This window comes from Dicentrarchus labrax, unplaced genomic scaffold (genome assembly GCF_905237075.1).
Source record: "Dicentrarchus labrax unplaced genomic scaffold, dlabrax2021, whole genome shotgun sequence".
NCBI lineage: Eukaryota > Metazoa > Chordata > Actinopteri > Moronidae > Dicentrarchus > Dicentrarchus labrax.
In genome coordinates this window covers 19381912-19403001 of record NW_026136701.1, presented here as the reverse complement: position 1 = coordinate 19403001, position 21090 = coordinate 19381912, and the positions used below count along the sequence as shown (strand labels likewise).

General features: G+C 38.6%; 1 protein-coding gene across 2 annotated transcripts; it reads left to right on the top strand.

The window, feature by feature from the left end:
* Positions 1-5298: 5298 nt before the first annotated feature.
* On the top strand, positions 5299-19821 carry ap1m1 (adaptor related protein complex 1 subunit mu 1). Of its 2 annotated transcripts, XM_051377572.1 has the most exons (12): positions 5299-5507; positions 6696-6852; positions 6976-7043; positions 7163-7293; positions 8374-8521; positions 8735-8861; positions 9132-9274; positions 11440-11511; positions 11762-11920; positions 12163-12288; positions 18498-18573; positions 18977-19821. In XM_051377572.1, exons 1-12 carry the CDS (start codon positions 5466-5468, stop codon positions 18997-18999), a joined length of 1272 nt encoding a protein of 423 aa, XP_051233532.1. In that variant the 5' UTR covers positions 5299-5465; the 3' UTR covers positions 19000-19821. The 2 variants fall into 2 exon arrangements, with proteins under 2 accessions (XP_051233532.1, XP_051233620.1); XM_051377660.1 differs by lacking the exons at positions 5299-5507; positions 6696-6852 and having other exon boundaries at positions 6976-7045; positions 7164-7293.
* Positions 19822-21090: the final 1269 nt, after the last annotated feature.

Genomic DNA, 21090 nt, shown 5'->3' with positions numbered 1-21090 from the left:
GAATATGGTTTTATGCATCTATGAGATATTTCAAAAATAGGTCAAACATGGTATTCACTTCATGCTGTTTATTTGCAGATTGTTATTGATATTAATGTTTTTATTTTAGTCTTTTATGATTAATCCTGGTGCAAACAGTGGTAAATTAGAAATTGTCGTAGTGGGTGGGAGGTGCGTTTGTCTGTGTGTGTGTGTTGATGACATCAACACTAATAGACCTGTCTACTTGCTTTCAACTCTTCTGTGCCAGCTGCCCCGGCTAAAAATAAAGATTACAGGGAAACTCAAAAGAACAGTGAGGCGTACGGTGGCCATTTAAGTGACATCTGAAGATACACTTGCATACAAATGCATCTTTTTCGTGTTGCATTGCCACTTTTTCAGGCTGCGGCACAGAAGACACTGTCCAGGAAGAGTGAGTTGAAACCAAACCTGAGAGTCTCTGTTTTCTGCAGGTCCTCTGAGTTGGAGGAGCATATTGTTGCTGGTAGATCCAGGTAAACTGGGAGATTAAATGTCCCTTTGTGTGTTGAGAAAGTCATTACACGTTATATTAGCTGAGGTCATTTGGTATAAGATCAGTTTCAGTTCTGCCTCATATCACATATATAAGTATGTAAGAACTGTGTATACAGGGCGTGTAACTTGCAGGCTTTTCAGAAGTCAGATCACCCTGAGGAAAGCTGCCAAATTGAAAGCAAATACATAGATACACAAATCTTTATGCAAGTTAGAGACTGTAAGTAAACTAGCAGAATTCTTTTTAGCAGGGGAGGGAAACTGCAGCCTTTTTTGGCATAAGTTTGTGAAAGTGGTGGCAGTTTGATAGCTTTAAAATCCTGGGGTTAATACAAGCTTACATCATGACCTGCAATGATAAAGAGTGGTGACTGTGTGCCTTATTTGGTCTGTCAGGATGCAGGCTGCACACAGTGTTATGATAATAAATTGCTCAGATACAGATATTTATTTTGGAAGTGTTTTAGTGATGTTCTCTTTTTAATAAACTTCTTTCACTTCTTCGAGTTGTATAGTGAGCAGAGAGGAGGTTTGGAGCAAAACCAGCACAGGAGAACAGAGAGAGGAGGTAAGGGAGAGAGAAATAGAAACAGAGTGAATCAGATGCGGAGTGAGAGAAATCAGAACCCTCCCACAGGAAACTGAGCTAAACTCCTCTTCTCCTTGTATGGTAAAAACTCCCCCAAAAGCCACAGGATCGCCTTGGGAGTAGAGTCAAAGACCTGCTAAGTATAAATCACAAAGCCATGGGAATGGTGGAACAGATTATAGTGTATATGAACACTACCATGAAGAATACAAACTAGTACAGTTTTAGTAGCCTCAAGTGCCTGATGTCATGCAAGCGATATGTGTATACTGATGTTACAGTTTGGTCTTAATGTTGCTACTGTATGATCAGTTTTACACACAGAAAACATTTATTTATACCAGTATTCTGTCTAAGGAGACAATACCAAGCAGCTAACATTACAAATGTTTTCTGTGGCAACACCTGCACCTCTGACTTATCATGTATGTAACACCTATGTGATGCACTGACTCATAGTGTATTCAAACAAGCCCATTCGGCAACGAAAGTAAACACACGTCAGTCCTGTTCAGCTCTGAGGCTTCTGTACAAACATGTTCATTAACTACGCAACCACATCCAGTGAGCCCCAGCTACAGCCCCACAAACAAACACTGTGTACAGTGTAGGGAAGTGGCTGAGGGAAGTGGCAATCTGTTATATTTGGCTCTGTAACTCAGTCCAGTTGTATCTATGACTCCTGACAATGTCTAGACTCCATCTTACCAGCCAAAGGATCAGAGATCTGTCACTTTGATGAGACACAGTTGTCTTGCACAAGCCCAGTGCTGAAAGGCTTTTCACACTGGGGGGGTTGTCAGTTTTCACTTATAAAACAAATGTTTTTTTGTCCCTTGCTTCAGTTACCTCTATATTTAACTTTTATTAATTCTAGTGCAGAATTTGTACACCGTGTTTCTTCCAAAACTACCCAGCTGTTCATTCACACATCACATTATCTTGTATCTCTTTGCAATCCTTCATCTCTCCACATCCTGGTCTCTGTTCACAATACACAGAGGTGAAAAGCTGCTTGGGTTAGTGTACTTGAGCAAGTTATTTTAATGGTTAGCCTATGCAACCGCAATAATTAGTGTGTAAGCTTTGTGTATTATAATACACTGAGATATTAATAAGTGGTATATTTTTAGATATATGAATCAGCGATGCTTCTTGTGTTTCATGAGTCTTTTCACCTCTGATGAAGTCAGTATTTGTTGCATGGCTGCCATTTAAGATTTGCACATCAGCAGTTATAGTCAGTGAGATAATCAAGTTGTGTTTCAGCATAAAGTTAGGATGGGGGTCACACAAACACTTATGGCTGAGTCAACCTTGATGAAGTTAGACACACATTTGCAACTTTGCAATGGAGAATGCTATACTATAATATGATAATATTCCACAATAAACATGGACTGAAAAAAGCAAGACAAAACAGACTTTCATGAATGGATGGAGTAAGGAATAAGAAATACAGCTCTCAAAATGCACAATTATGTAGTTGTCCCACCTGTCCAATTTATTTTCACAATGATCCCTGTTCCATGAAGTAAAGCAGCAGAAGTTAAGTGACAATGTGCAAATACTACTGGCACATTTTTGGATGAGCTTAATATGCAAGAGTAGTCTTTGTTTATAACACAGGGCGTTTATCCTTTGCTGGATCATCCGCTTTAAAAAAAAAAGGGACATAAATTTAGAGTATACCCACTTCTCCAGGCACCACTGGTTTCCAGGCAGTGCGTTAAGCATCCTCATATTTTTTGTCTGTTTGTGGACTTAGTAGCATACGTCAGTTTTTCCATGGCCAGACAGTTTTAGAGGCTATTCAGCCATTGATTAATAGTTGGTGCTTCAGATTTTTTCCATTGACGAGAAAAACAATATTTTCCTTGTAGGATACAAACACTGACCAGTTTTACTTTAGATTTTGATTGTCTGATATCAGGAAAGAGACCCAATATGCAAAGACATCAGCAAAGTACAAAGAATATTTGCATGCCTGGCACTTTGACTTACAATGCACTAATATCCCCTCCACCACACTTTTACAAGTGTCTGGATTATTTTCATTAAATCAGTGTAAAAGACTTCTCTTTTCTTGTGGTCTTGGGCTGTTTTTCATGGCATGGGTTGTGCTGTTTAATTCCAATTAATGGAAATCTTAATGCAACTTGCATGAACTCAAGCCAATCAAATGACTTTGGGCTTTATTGACTTTAGAAAGCCCAAAGTTTTAGAACGAGATGTTTACAGGGTTACGTTGTCCCCTTTTAGTTTAGTGTAGTTTCATTGAATAGCTGCTGAGCCTGCTGGGAGCAAGTGATTGTGTGAAGGGCAGGAAGACTGACATTGGAGGCAACAAGTGACATTAAGTGACAGGATAGGGTCACAGGAGGAAAATTACTGGCTTTCTGATATAAAAACTGTTGCAATGAAACTCCAATAAACTCCAATAAAATAGTAATGAAACACCATTTCTCAATAAGGACTTGAGTTTTAATAATTAAGTAATTTATAGTTTTTTTATTGTGGATAAAATGTGTTTTATTTTTTATTTTTTTATGATAAATGAATGAAACACCACAACCTTAGCACGTTCCATTGCAGTTTGATCTAAACAGTTAAGTATTATACCGAAAACCTGGTAACTGATAAAACTGTAAAAGTTGTCTAGTGCAGATCATCCAATCATCCAGTAGGGGGAGCTACAAGATAAAACCAAGGCTGATGACAGAAAGAAGTAGGTTACTGTAACACAACTCATAAAACATGGAGGCTTTTAAGATTGTTTGAAACTTTTGAAGAACACGGGTGCATGAATCTATTTCTGTGATATGTGCATTGTATTCTCACTGTGTCAGAATAAATTAACATTGAATGTTTTCATACAAATCATCAACAGTCATTATCTAACAAAAGGTCACTTCTTTATTGATAACATTTTAATGATGACAAATTAAAAGGAAATCATATTGTTTATTTCAATTATAATAGTTTACATATGAAACGGAATATATAACTTTGTGTTAATCAACCTAGGGGTCCCCATCAAGGGTCGCTAAAGCTTCATGGGGGTCACAAGGCCTTTTTGATCTCCATCTCTCAACAATTTGGTTCAGTTATGTGAAGAAAAGTAAACATAAAGTAAATTGTTAATTGTCTAATAGAACAATGGCCAAGCATCAGGGACAAGAAAACACTGAATTTTTCCCAAAAAAATAAGTCCATTAAATATGTATGATTTAGTATTGTTTTCACAAACATCTTGCAGTTACTGATTTCACAATGTGGGGTAATTGAACGGTTTTGAATATAATATAAAATATATAATAGGAAGAGAAAGTTAGGAAGAGGAAGTTGGAAACCACAGCATTAGTCTGTCAAGAATCTCATTCCATGTCTACAGAAATGGGGAAAAATGAGTGAGTAGTTTCTGTCTGGGTTGTTGTCATGATAGCAACCGGTTCCATGTTGCACCCATCAGTCATCGCGTAGCACACGTACAGCACAAGTGAACAACACCATGAGTATCTGATGACATTTCATACCATTCAGGAATTAGTATACTTTATTATTTCAGGTGAAGAGAGTGTCTCAGGTAATTCAGGGCGCATGGTGGCTACAAGCAGAATAACCCCTTTCAGTTAGCCTCCCACACAGGGCAAAGATAATAATAATAATAATAACATCTAATAAATATTTAAAGTTTATTTATAGAGCAGCTTTCAAAAACCAGAGTTACAAGGTGCTGTATATAATATAAAACAAGAAATAACAATAAAACTACACACATTAAAACTACACACATTACAAGATAAAATGCTTACAAAACAGGTGAGTTTTAACGTGACTGAACCTCCGTAAAAGAGACAATACTCTAAAAAATGATCTTTTTGTCTGATAGTATGTCTATAGAGAAAAATATCACCAATTTACTACATCCTTTCACAAACAAATATCTGTTTAATCAATTTCTATTGGAGAACACGACCACATGGTAAACATCTATCCTGTACAGTTTAGATCTTTCTATCTTTATCTTTATTTATTTTCTGTGTGATTTTTTTTTTAATGCACCAAAGCAAATTCCTTGTACGTGTAAAAACTCACTTGTCAATAAACCCAATTCTGATTCTGACTCATGCTCCTCTGTGCAGTACATCCTCCCGTCCCATAGAGGGGCGCTCGATAAACACATGCACCGAGTGACACATAGGGAAGGGTGGCTTTCCCCCTTTTTTGTTTTTCCTCCTCCAGTATTATGAATGAAAGTCTGTTCTTTGATTTTAGCCCTGCACCCGTTATTATCAGACATTATCAATAAGGTACTGACAAAGAGCCGAACTAAGCTCGCATAAATTAGTTCAAGATGTCTGCAAGTGCGGTGTATGTCTTGGATTTGAAAGGAAAGGTAAGATAACCTGGACGGCTGCTGCGGTGCTAAGCTAACGTTAGCCTAGCTCGCACATTCTTCACTGACAGATTATGATGCGGCTCAATCTGCAGCTAGCCGACGGATCGACATTACGCTCGGTTTTAAGGGGTTTTATTTTGTGTTGTAAGTTTAAGGAGCAGCATGTCGCACGTAAATTCAGTAGGTCGGTTTCATGTGATGACTTAAACTGAAACATACTAGGCCACGTAACGAAAAAAAAAAGTCTTAACGACACATCAGGCTGACTAACAGAACAGGTGACCAGCTGTTAGCAGCAGGGAGTGTAAAGAGGTTGCCAAACTCCCCTTGAAAAATCTTCAGTTTCACTTCTCATTGCTTCTATGCAAAGCTTTACGTGTTTTGTATTCAATGCCTTCGACTTTTTTTTCAACCTTGAGCGTCTTCTGGTCATTTCGGCGTAGAAAGCTATTACTCAAGATGGATTAAATTCATCAAGTTTGGTTTGTTGCTTCCGCCTCCAGGCCTGTTTTTTTTTTTAGTGGAGTAAAATAGTTAAAAGTAAAACGTGCATCAGACACAACATGTATGCCGAATTGAAAAGTGCACTTTTTTTGTACACAAAATGTACGTTTTTGATTGCTGATGTTTGTTTAAAGATTAAAGAAAGTATAAATGGATTAACACATGTGAAAATATCATTGATTTTGGCTATATTGGTAACTACACCTCTTCTTTAACTTTAATAACTTTAATTACTGTGTGACAGTGATTCAGATGGGGCTGCACCATATGGAAAAAAAACCTCACATTGCTATTATTTTGACAGATATTACAATTCCAATATGATTTCACGATTAGTGCCAATGATCACCTTGGCATCACAATTTACATTTTCAATAAAAAAAACTCTTAAAATGATTATTGTTTTTGGGCTCTGTACCAAACAAACATGTTTTCTTGCATCTGGAGAACACGAGTTGTAGGCCAGAGCGTCTCTGAAGCACCACCGTTCTTCGTTATATTGCTGCTTTGTCACACAGTTTACCTGAGATTTGTATATTTCACTTGGTCATATTACTATTTCAATAATATTTTGATTAATTATGCAGCCATATCCTTAGGTTTTCCGCACTACCAGCAGTACAGCAGCTGTTGCTATCATTTGATATTGCAAAATGCACGAACACTATCTGTTCTTTTCAGGTCCTGGTGTGCAGAAATTACCGAGGAGATGTGGACATGTCGGAGATTGAGCACTTCATGACACTTCTGATGGACAAAGAAGAGGAGGGGACGCTCTCTCCAATCCTGGCCCATGGTGGAGTCCGTTTCATGTGGATCAAACACAATAACCTCTACTGTATCCTTATTATTCACTGCATGGTATTTTTACCTAAGCTACATGTCAACACTTTGTATTATATATCATTTTTGTGCTGCTTGGAAGTCTTGTAGTTCAACTTCTTAACACACATCACAACAGTGGTGGCAACATCCAAGAAAAATGCTAGCGTCTCGCTGGTCTTCTCCTTCTTGTACAAAATTGTTCAGGTAGGATTTATAGCTGATTTTGTCTACAGCAGATTTAGACACTAAACAACAGCAACAAAGTCATACACTATATTTTTATGATGGAGAAACAGGATCATAAAACAGCATTTGTTCTTCAGGTTTTTTCAGAGTATTTCAAAGAATTGGAGGAAGAGAGCATTAGAGATAACTTCGTCATCATATATGAGCTGATGGATGAGCTGATGGACTTTGGTTATCCTCAAACCACAGACAGCAAGATTCTGCAAGAGTGAGTTCCCTCTTAGCCGCAGTCTCACTGCAATTACCTATATGTATGTTCATTAGAAATGCCAGTAATCAATACTGCTGTTATTGATTAATCTTTCGGTTATTAGGCCTGTAAAATGTCCAAAAATTGTCCAAATTGATTTCTGACAAGCAGTCAGAAAACCCTGAGAGCTGAGAACTGACAAGTTGAACGTTGTCCAATTAAAACGGACCCACCGCGGTGACGTTTTTGGTGGAGCTGTTAGTTTAATAGTCGACCTGGAAGAAAGCGAACGTTTTGACAATAAGTTACATCAACACAACAGTATGTGGAGTTAAACTGGACAGCCCCAATAACCTCTGAATAGTTCTACTTGTTGTTAAATTGCAATGTGAGCGGCAGCCAAAGGGGGTGCATTATGTCGGCAGGATCATTTAAAAGGCAACCGTGACTACATTGTGCGTCTGCCCCATTTCTGATACCGTGGCGGCAGAAATTTAACAGCGGCGGGCCTCCGCTCCAAAATCAACAGAGAGGAAACACTGTACATCAAACTTTATAAATTATGTCGAATTGCTTTAAATGTTACATTTTAACAATTGCATGAAACATAAAAACTATAATTCACACCAGAAGCTTTAATTAATATATGTTCTGTGTTATTTTTAATTATGTGTTAAGCTCTTTCTTTAAGTGCTAATATTCATTATCCTGTGCTTTTACCAACCAGTGTAAGACACTGATAAACCAGATTTTTGATTGGTGTAAAGTTTTTCGCAATAACTGTTGTGTAGCAGTTAAATCAGGATTTGTTAACCTTTGTGATACTGTAAATGACCGTTTAAACTTACAGGTCTGTGGTTAAAGCAGACTGTCAGTGACTGTTTAAGCGTACAGGAGTGTGGTTGACGCAGATATGTAGCAAGCTAACTCTGGATTTCCCCCAGTGTTCTGAGTACAGCAATAAGTCAGACAATCCTCCCTTAGTAACCATGAGAGTCTCTGTTCTTCTTTGATGCTTTCTGGGAACTCTCCTACTGCAGACAGTTGATTTCCCCTTTTCTCTGTTTTGCCCTGAATGTTTACATTTTTGTTTCTCAGATACATAACCCAGGAGGGGCACAAGCTAGACACTGGCGCCCCACGACCCCCTGCCACAGTCACCAATGCCGTCTCCTGGAGGTCAGAGGGCATCAAGTACAGGAAGAATGAGGTTTTCCTGGACGTCATTGAGTCAGTCAACCTCCTGGTAGGAACTCCTCGTTTTAGAAGCGCTGTGTTGCTTAAAGAATGCCAGTCACAGTGTTTGTAAGCTTCCTCCCTGCGTGCGTCACAGTATTAGTTAACTGATATTCCCACATTTTCTGTTACCTTCTGGGAGTGATGTCTTTGAATGGCTAACATTTTACAGATTTCAGTCCCTCTGTGACCCACTGACACTTGCAATCCCTTTATTTTTCAGGTTAGTGCCAATGGTAATGTTCTACGTAGTGAGATCGTTGGCTCCATTAAGATGCGTGTGTTCCTGTCTGGAATGCCTGAGTTGCGGCTCGGCCTTAACGATAAGGTTCTGTTTGAAAACACTGGACGTGAGTTCTCTCCTATAATAGACTGTTAACAAAAATATTTGAGCTGGCTGCCTGATGGACATTTTTATGATAATTAATATCCTTTCAAAGTATACACGAGTGACAACAATCAGATGATTCTTCCTGGCGCTCACTGTTGCATCCACCTGTTACCTCGTGCTGATTGGAAAAACCTTAAAAGTTATTTGCAAAACCAATTTGACCTCTGCCTGATTAAGTTCATGCAATGCTCCTTTTTAAGGTCATCTATTTTGTTTTTTTTAAACATAGGTGGGAAGAGTAAATCAGTAGAGCTGGAAGATGTCAAGTTTCACCAGTGTGTTCGTCTGTCTCGTTTTGAGAATGACCGTACCATCTCCTTCATTCCTCCTGATGGAGAGTTTGAGCTCATGTCCTACCGCCTCAACACTCATGTGAGTACTGCGGATCAGACACAGACTTATAAATATACATGTTCTCAGATATTGTCCTCACGGTCCACCATACAAACCAATGAATCAGAGTCCTTACTGCAGCGGCCTGGGGTTGATTCCAACCCGCGGCCCTTCATGTCATCCTCTCTCTCCCTCCCCAGTTTCCTGTCCATCTCTGGCTGTCTCGATTAAAAAATAAAGTCATTAAAAAAAGTCCCTAAAAATAACTAATTGGATGAAGTTATGCCCAGAATTCACCACAGAAGACTACACTTCAATTAGAAGTTAATGTCTTATTCTTGTAACATAAATATCTTAATGGTTGGGTATTCCTGTGGACCCCAGCAAGGGTAGCTGTTGAGTCGTTAATGCTCCCAATGTTCCCAACCTTTTTCCTTAAGGGACCCCTTTTCTATCGTTTAGTCAACTGACAACTCCTGATTAAGTGACATATTTTATGGATATTTCATATTACATTCAAAACTGTACAATGAACCCAAATAGTGAACTCAGTAACTGCAAGAAGGCTGTAATTTGGATGAATTTTGACAGACAATTTACTTAACAATATACTTTACACTTAGCTTTCTTCACAGAAGTGAACCAAATGTTGAAGTGAACCAAATGTTGAGATATTATATTTTAGAAATTTTCTTAAAATCAAGAAGAAGCTTTGGTGACCCCCAAGTTGGGAACCACAGCAGAGTTAGCACTGCCCGTAGAGTCACAGTGGCCACATTTATGGTAAACAGGCCAGGTTAAAATATACCAGAATGTTCCCTTTAGTTTAGTATGTTAAATGAACAGTGGTAAAAGCAGGTGAATCATGACCATACACTACAGCAGTGTTTCTCAAATTTTCAGTAATGTACCCCCTTTGAAATATTTTTTCAGCCAACTACCCCCTGACCAGTGCAAAACATTTGTGGTAGAAATGAATGCCTATATAAAATGGTACAACACAGTGCTGCACCATTAGAAAATCACTTAAATGCTTCATCTGAAATGTTTAAAATCATCACTAGATCCATGGCAAGACGATTTTTTGTCATCATGACACAATAAGATCGCATTTTAGTTTTATTGAACTGCTCCTTTTTCATAAGTTTCTCTGACAATTTAGTTAGAAACATACATGCTTCATTGAGGATCTTTGTCGTTCTCATGAGAACTGCAGTGATCAAACTCTTTTCCAGAGGTTTTACTGCAGTTGACAGGTTACGGCTGAAAAAAAAATTTAAACAATTGTAAACTAACCCACACACAAAACTTAAAACTATGAAAAAACAAAAGAGAAGGGCCTTTTGTTCAAGTGAGGCTACTTTGCGTCATCATCAACCAGACCACGAGCATTTCAAATACCAAAAGAATAGCTGTGAAAAGGAGTAGATAATAACATATAATGAGTAATATAGGAGGCCACAGACACGTATTTAGGTTTATACAGTTTAAACTTCATCAAGTTTCACAATAGGGTTTCCAGTCAGCTTGTGGGAAAGGAAGTGGTGCAGTGGAGCAGAGTTTGACTGATGAATCGTCCAGGCTGATTAGTTTATTGCAGCCATATTGATGTCTGAATGAAAATGTTGTAACAAAAAATTGCAGTACAAACTAGATTTGAGGTAATTTACAAACAGTGGCACCTTTTACATAGTTTGTCCACCAGAGAGCACTGACAAGTTTATTTAGCTGTGAAATGTCCTGCTCAGTACTACAAGATTGTTGTTTATGTTACAAAAAAGGTTTAGTGTCTCATTGACTGATGTATCGCAATCAGATTTTTAAAATTCCCTAATATCAATATCAGTATCAGCCTCAAAAATGTGGTATTGTGATAATGTGGCTGTATACAGTAAGAAACATGTTCCACAAATACACAGCGCGTCCCGTTTTTTGTTCTGCTACAACATTGAAAACACAACAGTGATTCCACACAATGCATAACTGAGTATATGACTGTTTGTTGTTTTTATTGATAGTGGTGGAAACCCAGCCAATTCATGTCCTATTCTCAAATGTTCTGTGTTGGTTCTTGTTGCAGTAACATCTGCTGGTCACTAGGTGGTGACTGTGTCATACGTTATTCAAACTGACATTTATGTTAAATGTAATAGAGCCTGCTGAATTTGATTGCTGGTATAATATGTGTGTTGTTTATATCTTAGGTGAAGCCCTTGATCTGGATTGAATCTGTTATTGAGAAGCACTCCCACAGTCGGATCGAGTACATGATCAAGGTTGGTTACTTTTTCAGTTTGTTCATCAGTTGCAGTCATTTATAGGAACATTGTTTTCAAACCTGGGTCCCCTAGTTATTTATAAAAGATAAAGTACAGGAACATATGATTTGGCAGTAATGCAGTACAATGTACTGTAATGATTTTATGGGATTTTGTGTTTCTTAATGTTATGTGTCTTGTTTTCATGTCGTGCAAATGTTTAGGCAGAACAGCGTGTTAAACTTGACCTGCTTGTTTTGTTTCTCAGGCAAAGAGTCAGTTCAAAAGGCGTTCCACAGCCAACAACGTGGAGATCCACATTCCTGTGCCAACGGATGCTGACTCACCCAAATTCAAGACCACAGTGGGCAGCGTGAAATGGGTGCCTGAGAACAGCGAGATCGTCTGGTCAATCAAGTCCTTTCCTGTGAGCAGAAATCATGACTCATGAAGTATCATATAGATGGTTAAAAAAATTACTGTGTGGTCTTGTGTTTGTGTTTTTAAGTAATACCAAAATAAGATTTTGGGTTGAAGTTTGTGTTTTTCTCTTCTCATAGTCGGAAAATGTCAGTTTCTGCATTTGTCCTATAGTTAATGCTTATAAAACGTGGTTTAACGCATGAGGTTTCCAGAGTATTATAGAGTTTATGTTGTGACTTGTCACAGGGTGGAAAGGAGTATTTGATGCGAGCCCACTTCGGTCTGCCGAGTGTAGAGGCAGAAGACAAGGAGGGGAAGCCACCAATCAGTGTCAAGTTTGAGATCCCGTACTTCACCACCTCAGGCATCCAGGTACACACTGCACTCATTTACAAATGACCTCTTTCAAACAAATAACTCTGTGAGTAATTTGTTTAACCTACATGCAACAGTACATGGGTAGAGGTAAGATAAGCTGAAATGTAATTCCTTATGAAGAGATACTAGAAAATAGGACAAAATGTTATCACAGGAAAATGCACTAAATCTATTTTCATTTGGTCAAAGAGTTGTGTGTTTATCATTCCTTTGAACAAATGCTGCAGTATATTTGCACCTTGTATGCATAGTCCAAATATCTTGTGGTTTTTTGTTGTTTCTCTGTCATCCTGGATTTAGAATTTACGGCACAAAGCTGTGTCTCTCAAACAAACTCTCTCTCCAGAGCAGGAATTTAAACAATTCATATTTGTCCTGTTTTTGGCCAGAGGGGGCAGTCAGGGAGTACTGTAACTGAGACTCCTTTTTGTGGTAGAGAACATTTCTACTGTTGAACAAACTGCTCATCAGCTTGACTTTGGCCCTCTGCCTTCATGTTAATCACAGTGATAGAAAATGTCCTTCTGAGTTACAGGTAAGTAGATTCATTGGATTTTGATTGTGATTCCCATGAAACTGAGACGAGAAGCAAATGTTTTTCCTCCGTGTTTGAATGAAAACTCTTGCTGACCACAGACTTACACAGATGTGCTGCACTTACCGTATAATCACAGTTGTCCTGTGATTATATGTGCAGCACCACAGTAACACAAAATTAAGTTTTCCCATGTCCTGATGTGAGGAAACAATGGCAACTTACCAAACTCTGTTTGAAAATATCATATTATAGCCCGAAAAGAAAAAAAAACAGCGTTTTCTACAGGTACATTAACATACTCTCACCTCAGTGTTGCATTTACCAGATCTCATCAGACATTCTGCTTTATTATCTAAAGCAAGAGCTCTTAAACTGAAATATTCTTAAGTTATGTTTAAAGTGGTGCATGCATTCAAATGCTAGTTTTCTAGGAACTTAGGACAAATTAGCAATGCCACTGCCCTAAACGAATAATTAGACAGTTTATTTAAATTAAAAGAGTAATACATTATAATACAAATCAAAGGGAATAGTTCTCTGTATTTTATTTTATTCATTCTGTCGATTTTATGCCTAAATTTCAACCTAAGCATGATTCTCAGCTTGCACATCTGTAGATATCATCAACCTACAGCAGCTCCCTCAGAGTTTCAGTATTGCTATTGTATACAGTCAGTTCCTGTGAGTATGTGTTAGTACAAAATGTGCTTAAGAACATGGGTAATTAAATAATACTACCCGGGTCCTGTTACATAATCAATCCTGTTTGTGTTACTCAAGCAAGTCTAGGCAGTAGATCCCTACTCAGAAGCAGCCAAGCCTGAGCGTTACTAAATTGTGAGGATGGCGTAAACATTCAAATTGTAGATAAACGTCCTTTTTCAAAAGTTACTTTAATAACAACCAGCATATTATTTAACAATAAGCTTTTTGATCAGCTTTATTCTTTTCAGCTGATGTCAGTCAGAATATCTCATAACACACTTTTATTTATTTATTATTTCTTAACTTTTTAATACGGCTTTCTGTGTTAACTCTCATTAAAACAAGCTGTAAGGTCATATTTTCCAGCTTCTCCACATTTCCCATGATGGTCAATAAAACGTTATTAAGTTGTATGGACATTATGCAGCCCACTCGGAAACAAGAAGCTCAAACCCACGTTAATTGAAATATATAATACTTAATTGGGGCGGTTTTGGCAGTATAAGAATGCTTGTCATTTTCCAAGGTAATTTGGCAGCTGAAAGAAATAATCTCCTTTTCTTTCCTTCCTTCCTTCCTTTCAAATGTTTGCCAATCCATAAATGAACAGATGCTCGATTAAAAGCAAATGCATTAAGTCATAATGCAGCGACAAAGGCAGGTGTGGAGTCGCTTTACATGTTCATGAATTAAAGCCTTGTCCTACATTATTTGAAAATTATTTAAATGTAGATTTTAAAAAAAAAATGGATTTAACTTTAATATTGTTTTGTTTTACTCTTTTTGGTGCCACCCAGAAAAAAGCAATGGAAAAAATATTGTTTGCATTCGTTCCTTTGGGCACAGAAAAATATATTCTTAACGGACTACAAGGTTTTTGTTTTTTTTAAATTATAAGTCTCTACCAAATGGTGTGTGTGTGCATTAATGGTAAAAAAGCATTTCACTTACAGTACTTTTTATAGTCCATGTATAAAACCTGAAACCTAAAACATTTTACATATGACGTACACATAAAACATTTTTTACAGATGAATAAATGAAACACGATGAGAATACAGCAAACCTAAAAAAACTAAAAAAGTCATATGATATACGACACAAGTGCAGTGTTTGAAGAACTAGATCATACTCGCTCATCTTTTTGGTTGATGGATCCTCTTTTTGTGGTTTTCTATAAAACATTGGTCATTTGTATTCAAACATAAGAAATGTCATGTTCACTCGAATATGGACACACCCTAGTGATGTGATCAGATAATAATGTAGAAACTATTATTGTGCTTAAATGTGTTAAAATAATCAGCAGTATTAGAAGTATTGATATACTAATTTCAGCAAGTATACAACTAATTAACATTAAATATTGCCACCATATCGATCATCTATCACTATGTTAACAGTTTATGATAATAAAAAACCTTAGTAGTCCAAGGCAGTACTATTTTCTTGCAAATGATTCTTAGCACTACTCCCTTTACCATTAATGGGCATCTCAACTGATTGGTTGAGCACATTTTTAGAGTTGCACCATCAGACCTGTTGAGGTATTCCTTGTACGGTTTTCTGTTCAGTTGGCAGTTGGAAGCTAAACTAAATCAAACAAATATACAATGAAACATATGAAACCATAAACAGGGTAAATGTCAAGAATGAATGTCTTCAGTTAAATTTTTAACTTCCTGGAAGGAAGCCACCTGAAAACGTCTGGTTCTGAAAACCGCAGTGCACCCTGGGGACTTTTTTTCTTCTTTCTTTTTGTGTTTTTTAGTTGTTGGCATTCTTCAACTGAGTGCTAGAGAATTTTTTTAAAGAAAGATAACATCTCAAAATGTTCTCTGCTTAAATATTTGAGACGGCCATTTTGGGGTTACACCCTAAACTTTATTTGTAGTTTTGATTCTTAATATTTAAATGGAAATAACTTAATGAGAAGTTAAGAGTAAATATTGGAAGTAATATTGTCCACTGGCTTTTATAGACCCCTAAAATATCAGGATTAGTGCTTAAATTGTAGCAGTTCACCACGTCCAAAGTTTTTGTAAGCCTCCACCAGTCAACTGTTTGTCAAGCCAAAAGCTTAAAACTCTTTGCTCAGTGTTTGCAATCACACTGTGGTGCACCCACCATCTCAGAAGCAACCTATTAAGAGCCATATTCCCATCGAACTCTTGTGTCAAGCCAGTAACCTTTCCCTTATTATAGGGCAGCAACAGACTGGGTCTGAGACTCTAATGCAGCCAGCAGCACCACTCTCTACGTGTGAGAAGAGGCTGTGAAGTTTAATTAGACACATGTAAATATCAAAGCATGAGAAAGTTCCTCTTAACTCCACCACTAACTGTAGGGCAGAGCACATGTGAAGTGTGTATGATGCACGTAACTGCACCTTATAAATTTAACTAGAAACGGAGTAACCCCACACTTTGGCCCGAGTGGCAATGAGAGCAGAACTGTTGTTACATTTTCAAATCTCCCATCTTTAGGTGATGTTGAAGGAACCCAAACAAGTTGGCAGATGCATTTTGGGGCCATAGCTTCTACCAAAAAGCCTGATAAATCCAGACCACACATGTAGTCTGTACTTACCAAACGAGATACAACAAACATCCTCCTTTCCCCTTCTCATCTTACAAGCCATAATGATATTTTGCGGAGGATGGCTTTTGATGCCGTTTTGCTGACTGCGTACCCACGGTCAGGCCGACTGCATGTTTGGCTGCTGGGTTCAGGGAGAAGTGCTGCGCCGGCAAACTTGGTGATCCCGCGTCTATGTGTTTGTCGTCATGTGTCTGCTGGCCACGGCGTTCTCTCTCTCTCGCTGACCTCACTGTGTAGTGGAAGGTAATAACAAGGCGGACACTACCGAGGCCTTACCAGAGGCCCGCCGCCACTCGGCCCACAAATTCTTTCCCTGTCTGTCCCGCTTTCAGCTGGGAACCAGCATGATGGAGACATGGCACGGCAACATCTCCCAGAGAAGGGGTCATGTCAGCCTTAAAATGGCCGCGCTCTCATCTCTTTTAATTGTGAGAGTACAGATCTGACTTTTTTCTTTTAACAGAAACGTTTGTGTGAAAGTTATTACTGCAGAAGTACACTGAAGCATGAAAGATGTGTTTGTAATTATTTTTGTACTGCTACCACAAGATGAAATGATGTCATTGTGGTTGAATTGTGATAGAAAAAACAAATTCAAATAAATAAAGTAATATTTAATCTTTTTATAAACAAGTCATTATAAGTCTAACTAATATGGACAGATCGCTTCAGTTACATAAGTTTTCACAGTGTTTCCCCCACCTGTCTGGGAAAAACAATGTGCAATCGTGTTCAGTGATGGTCGGGATGGCATGGTATTTTTAGAGTGTATTCTCGAAATTCAGCTCTGTGGTAACACTGCTCTGGTGAAATATCGGTTAATGGCTTGTGAAAGTTGTGTCTTGATTATGCTGATGTGCACTTTTTTTCTTCATCTCAGATCTTGAAAAACAGCATGTTACAGTTATGTAAATTTACTTTGTGTGTCCCTTGAAAGCTGGTCTGTATCTGCTTCCCCCTCTCAGTGTGACTCATACTACTGCTTCCTCACCAGCAACACTTCTCTTACTACGACTTGCAGCTTGGAGTACTCTACTGAAAATCTGTCTTTTAAAGATCGACTACTTGCCACCTGGATGCTTGAAAGGTGCCACTGAAAAGTTTGTGTCTGCATCCTCTGAAAAGGAGCAGCAGATCACAAAAATCACAAATCATAGACTGGGCACCCGGTTAGCTCAGTTGGTAGAGCTGGTGACCCATGTACGGAGTTGCTGCAGCGGCCCGGACTCGAATCCGACCCGTCTCTCTCTGCCCACCTTTCCTGTCTATCTTCGGCTGTCACTATCCAATAAAGGCAATAAAAGGGCAAAAAAAAATCTCAAACCTCAAACCACTCGATATTTTACAAATCACTAAGACGGATGTTGCGTGGTTGCAGTACATAATTGTATTCACTATATCCAAAATGTTATACTTTGTCTTCTTTTGTTATACTTTTTGACATTAGTCAAGGAGTCAACATACTACCATTTTACACCAGCAGGAAATGCTTAAAATATGCACGATGTATATGTAATTAAAACTTCAACTTTACAACCTGACTGACAAATACACAAAAGCTAAATGTTTTTCAAAATATTTATATTTTTTGGTTGCTCTGATCTTTTTGGAGATGTCACACCACCGTCCGCAATTTAGTGTAATTTTTTGCAGCTGTGTGCTGTACCACGTCCGTGTTCTTCGTGCATTGCTTTTTAAAGACTAGTGTACAGGAACAGTACGCTCAAAAATCAAGTGTGTTTCTGTAATGTGCGTACTTGCAATTTGTAGTATACTTAATTTAGTCACGTTTCCAGTTTGAACACACCAAATTTAAACCTGCTAAGAATATGTGTGTAATATGAAAGTGAGACATTGCTACAGAGTTCTGGGTTCAAACCTGTTAACATTTTCTTCCTTGGTGCTCCAGTATTCAGTTCAGTACTTTCCACAGTCCAGAACCTTGTGGGTCACAATGGATTCATTGTCGGTTCTTAAGTTCCCATAGGTGTGAATGTATTTATATTTTGGTTTGTCTGTATGTCTGTATTAGACTGGCAACCTGTCCGGGGTGTATCCTGGCCCTCTCCCAGTGCATGCTGGGATGGGCTCCAGCTCCCCCATGCCCTGCACAGAATAAATTTAGGATGGAAAATGTTTGAGATTAGGTAGTTTTACTTTCTAAACGATTAACTTGATTCCAAGAAATGACTTTAGGCATATTGTGTTATTTGTTACAATATAACCCAGCTACTTGCATCATCGTCTGCAATAATGTGCAAACCTAAAAAATGTTCACATCAAGTGTTGGAAAAATGGTTTCTCTTTAATTTGTCATGTTCCTACCGGTCATTCATTCAGCTTTGTTTTCCCTCTACAGGTGCGCTACCTAAAGATCATTGAGAAGAGTGGATATCAGGCCCTGCCGTGGGTACGCTACATCACCCAAAATGGAGGTAAGTTAAAGAGTTCAGTAATACTTGTACAGAGTGCCCATATGTGCAGTTATTAGGCAACAGTTGGGCAATGCAGTGCAATGTTGTGGGAACCAACCTCGAAATGCAGTTCTATGAAAAGGGGATACACTGTAGAACATGAGGCAATGTGGCAACGTCCTGGCGAAATGTGAGAAAGTGAACTTTCTCTTGTTGAGCTTCCCTGATCTTCATACTGAGATTACCAAGGTTGCACATGTTGGTCTTTTTGCTAATGTTGCCACTAATTGCCAAACATCCTCATCTCATTTCCTTTGTATTCCATTCATTCTGGGTGGAAAGCATCAGCTGCCTCCACGTGATTTCTCTCCGATTCCCCCTTTTCTTTGTCCATTTGATTAAGTCTTGTCCATTTCCTCCTCAGATTACCAGCTCCGGACCCAGTAGGCAGCGCCTCAGCCGGCAGTAGGCAGGTGGAAATCAGAGGGGGCGGAGTCGAGCCGTTAATGTGCTATCAATGGCAGGTGTCACTCATGAGACCAGAGGACTGTCGGTATATACTTTTTGTTTTGTTTTTGTATTTGTTGAAGTTACATAAATTTTTGATCAATGCAAACATTAGACTGAGTTAGAGATGGTTTAAAAAAAAAAAAAAAAAGTAATTATGTTTTACTACTGTGTGGCTCCTATTGTGAGCGAATGCCAAGGAAAGCAGGAGTAATGTTTACATCCAAACCATAGATTGCAGAGAAGTACACAATCTATCACGATGGGTCAGATGGTTAAAAAGTATGTTACAATTCTCACTTAAAGTTACTGTAATCGCCTCCACACAGGTTAATAACACACTCTCTCGGTCAGTCTGAGTATGATATTTTATATGAAGCTGCTTTGTTCTGTCACAATTCCTATTTGTTGATTATCTGTATATATTTGTTACATGTTAATGAACTTCAATTCAGTGTTATTTGTTTCATAACTGTAAATTAAAAAGCAGAGTTCTCTCTTTTCTTTGTATTATCACCTCCATGTGATGCCATTGATAGATGCCAGAGCGATGCCTTCCTGCATGGCTGTTGTGCTTTCTATTCGTCAGTTTGACTCCTTACGACATTCAGCTTTACAGAGAAAAATCAGATGCGGTCAGTTTTAGTTGCACGGTAAATAGAATACCAGTTGAAAATCCCTCTTTCCATCCCAACACCTGTTTCTCCCCCCCCCCCTCTGTAACCATATTTCAAATCATTAAATGTCTATTTAGAGAAACTGTTCCATCGTCTCCTTTGCGTCATTTCGCGTGTGATGTCATAGTGTCATCTGCAGGCACCTGTCCCACAGGCCAATGAGGAATGCTGAATGCAGGGGAAACTCTGCAGAGAGACACAGAGGAGGGGGGGTTTCCTGTATCAAGCTTGTGGTTGTAGCTAAACCCAGGATGGTTCTTTCCACCCCGTCCTGGAGGTCTTTTCAAACAGTGCGACTCTTAATACCCAGGCCCTGTGATATCATAGGCCAGCACTCCGTAAACATGCAGGAGAGCTGGGAAGGATGTGACTCAAACTGTGGTCAGCGGTCGCAGACATGCTAGAGAGAAATGTAGGATGGACCGGCACAGACTAGTTATTGTTCATGCCAAGCCAGACTGCGTCGGCCCTGCATGAGGTCATTCTTTAAGTTTGTCTTGTAAAGCGACTGTGATACTCTTGATTCACGTGAGTCACTCAAAGCAGGAGCTGAAGGTTAACCTTGCGAGGCAGCTGAATTCACGAGATCATGTGAGAATCCCATCTTGCCAGGCTTCAAGCTATGCTCTTGTGTCCAAACCACAGTGGTACAGACGGGTCAGCGACCTCGGAGGCTTCAGCTGCAGCCGTGGTTTAAGGCTAGGTGTGACGCAGCATAGGATGCAGTGGTGGCTCCTATAGAGGTTAGATGCTGCTCAGTTATATTGGAACTGGAGAGTTTTTATTGAAAAAAGAGCAAAGAACTGCACTGAAGGCTTTTCTTAATAGAAAGTTTTTTCTCTTCTCCCGACTGACAGTTAGCCTGTGATAGACAGGTGCTTCATCCAATACCTCCAAGTAGTTTTTGAATGTGGCTGCCCTTTTCCAAACAGTTTCCAAAGACAATTCACCTGATGGTTATGTTTAATAAACCCCATGGTCAGGTTATGTCACCATGACCTGAAATGCCAGATTATCTCTTATTACTCATTACATGATGGACTTCTATCATAGGTGTAACAGTGTGATAAGTTTTCTTTTTCTAGGCACCTGTTTTTGTCTACACAGCAGGTGTGTTTAGTCTGGGAACAAAATATGATTCACTTTCTAAGGAACACTGTGTTATTAAGCTTTCAAGGTTCATGATAGTCATCAAGATTATGTAAAGAGTTATCTGTTTTTGTATCTCCAGACATTTTATTTTGCAGCACATGAACATTTCTGAGATGACATCTTAAATATTTGAATAAAATGTGATTTCAAGCAGGATTTTCCTGTCATAACAATGTGACTCAGAAAACAATGCAGTTAAGTT

Coding starts and splice junctions, on each gene's coding strand:
- ap1m1 (XM_051377572.1), top strand. CDS start 5,466: ATGTCTGCAAGTGCGGTGTATGTCTTGGATTTGAAAGGAAAG. Junction 6,853..6,975: donor CAAACACAATAACCTCTACT/GTATCCTTATTA, acceptor ACATCACAACAG/TGGTGGCAACATCCAAGAAA. Junction 7,294..8,373: donor GACAGCAAGATTCTGCAAGA/GTGAGTTCCCTC, acceptor TTTGTTTCTCAG/ATACATAACCCAGGAGGGGC.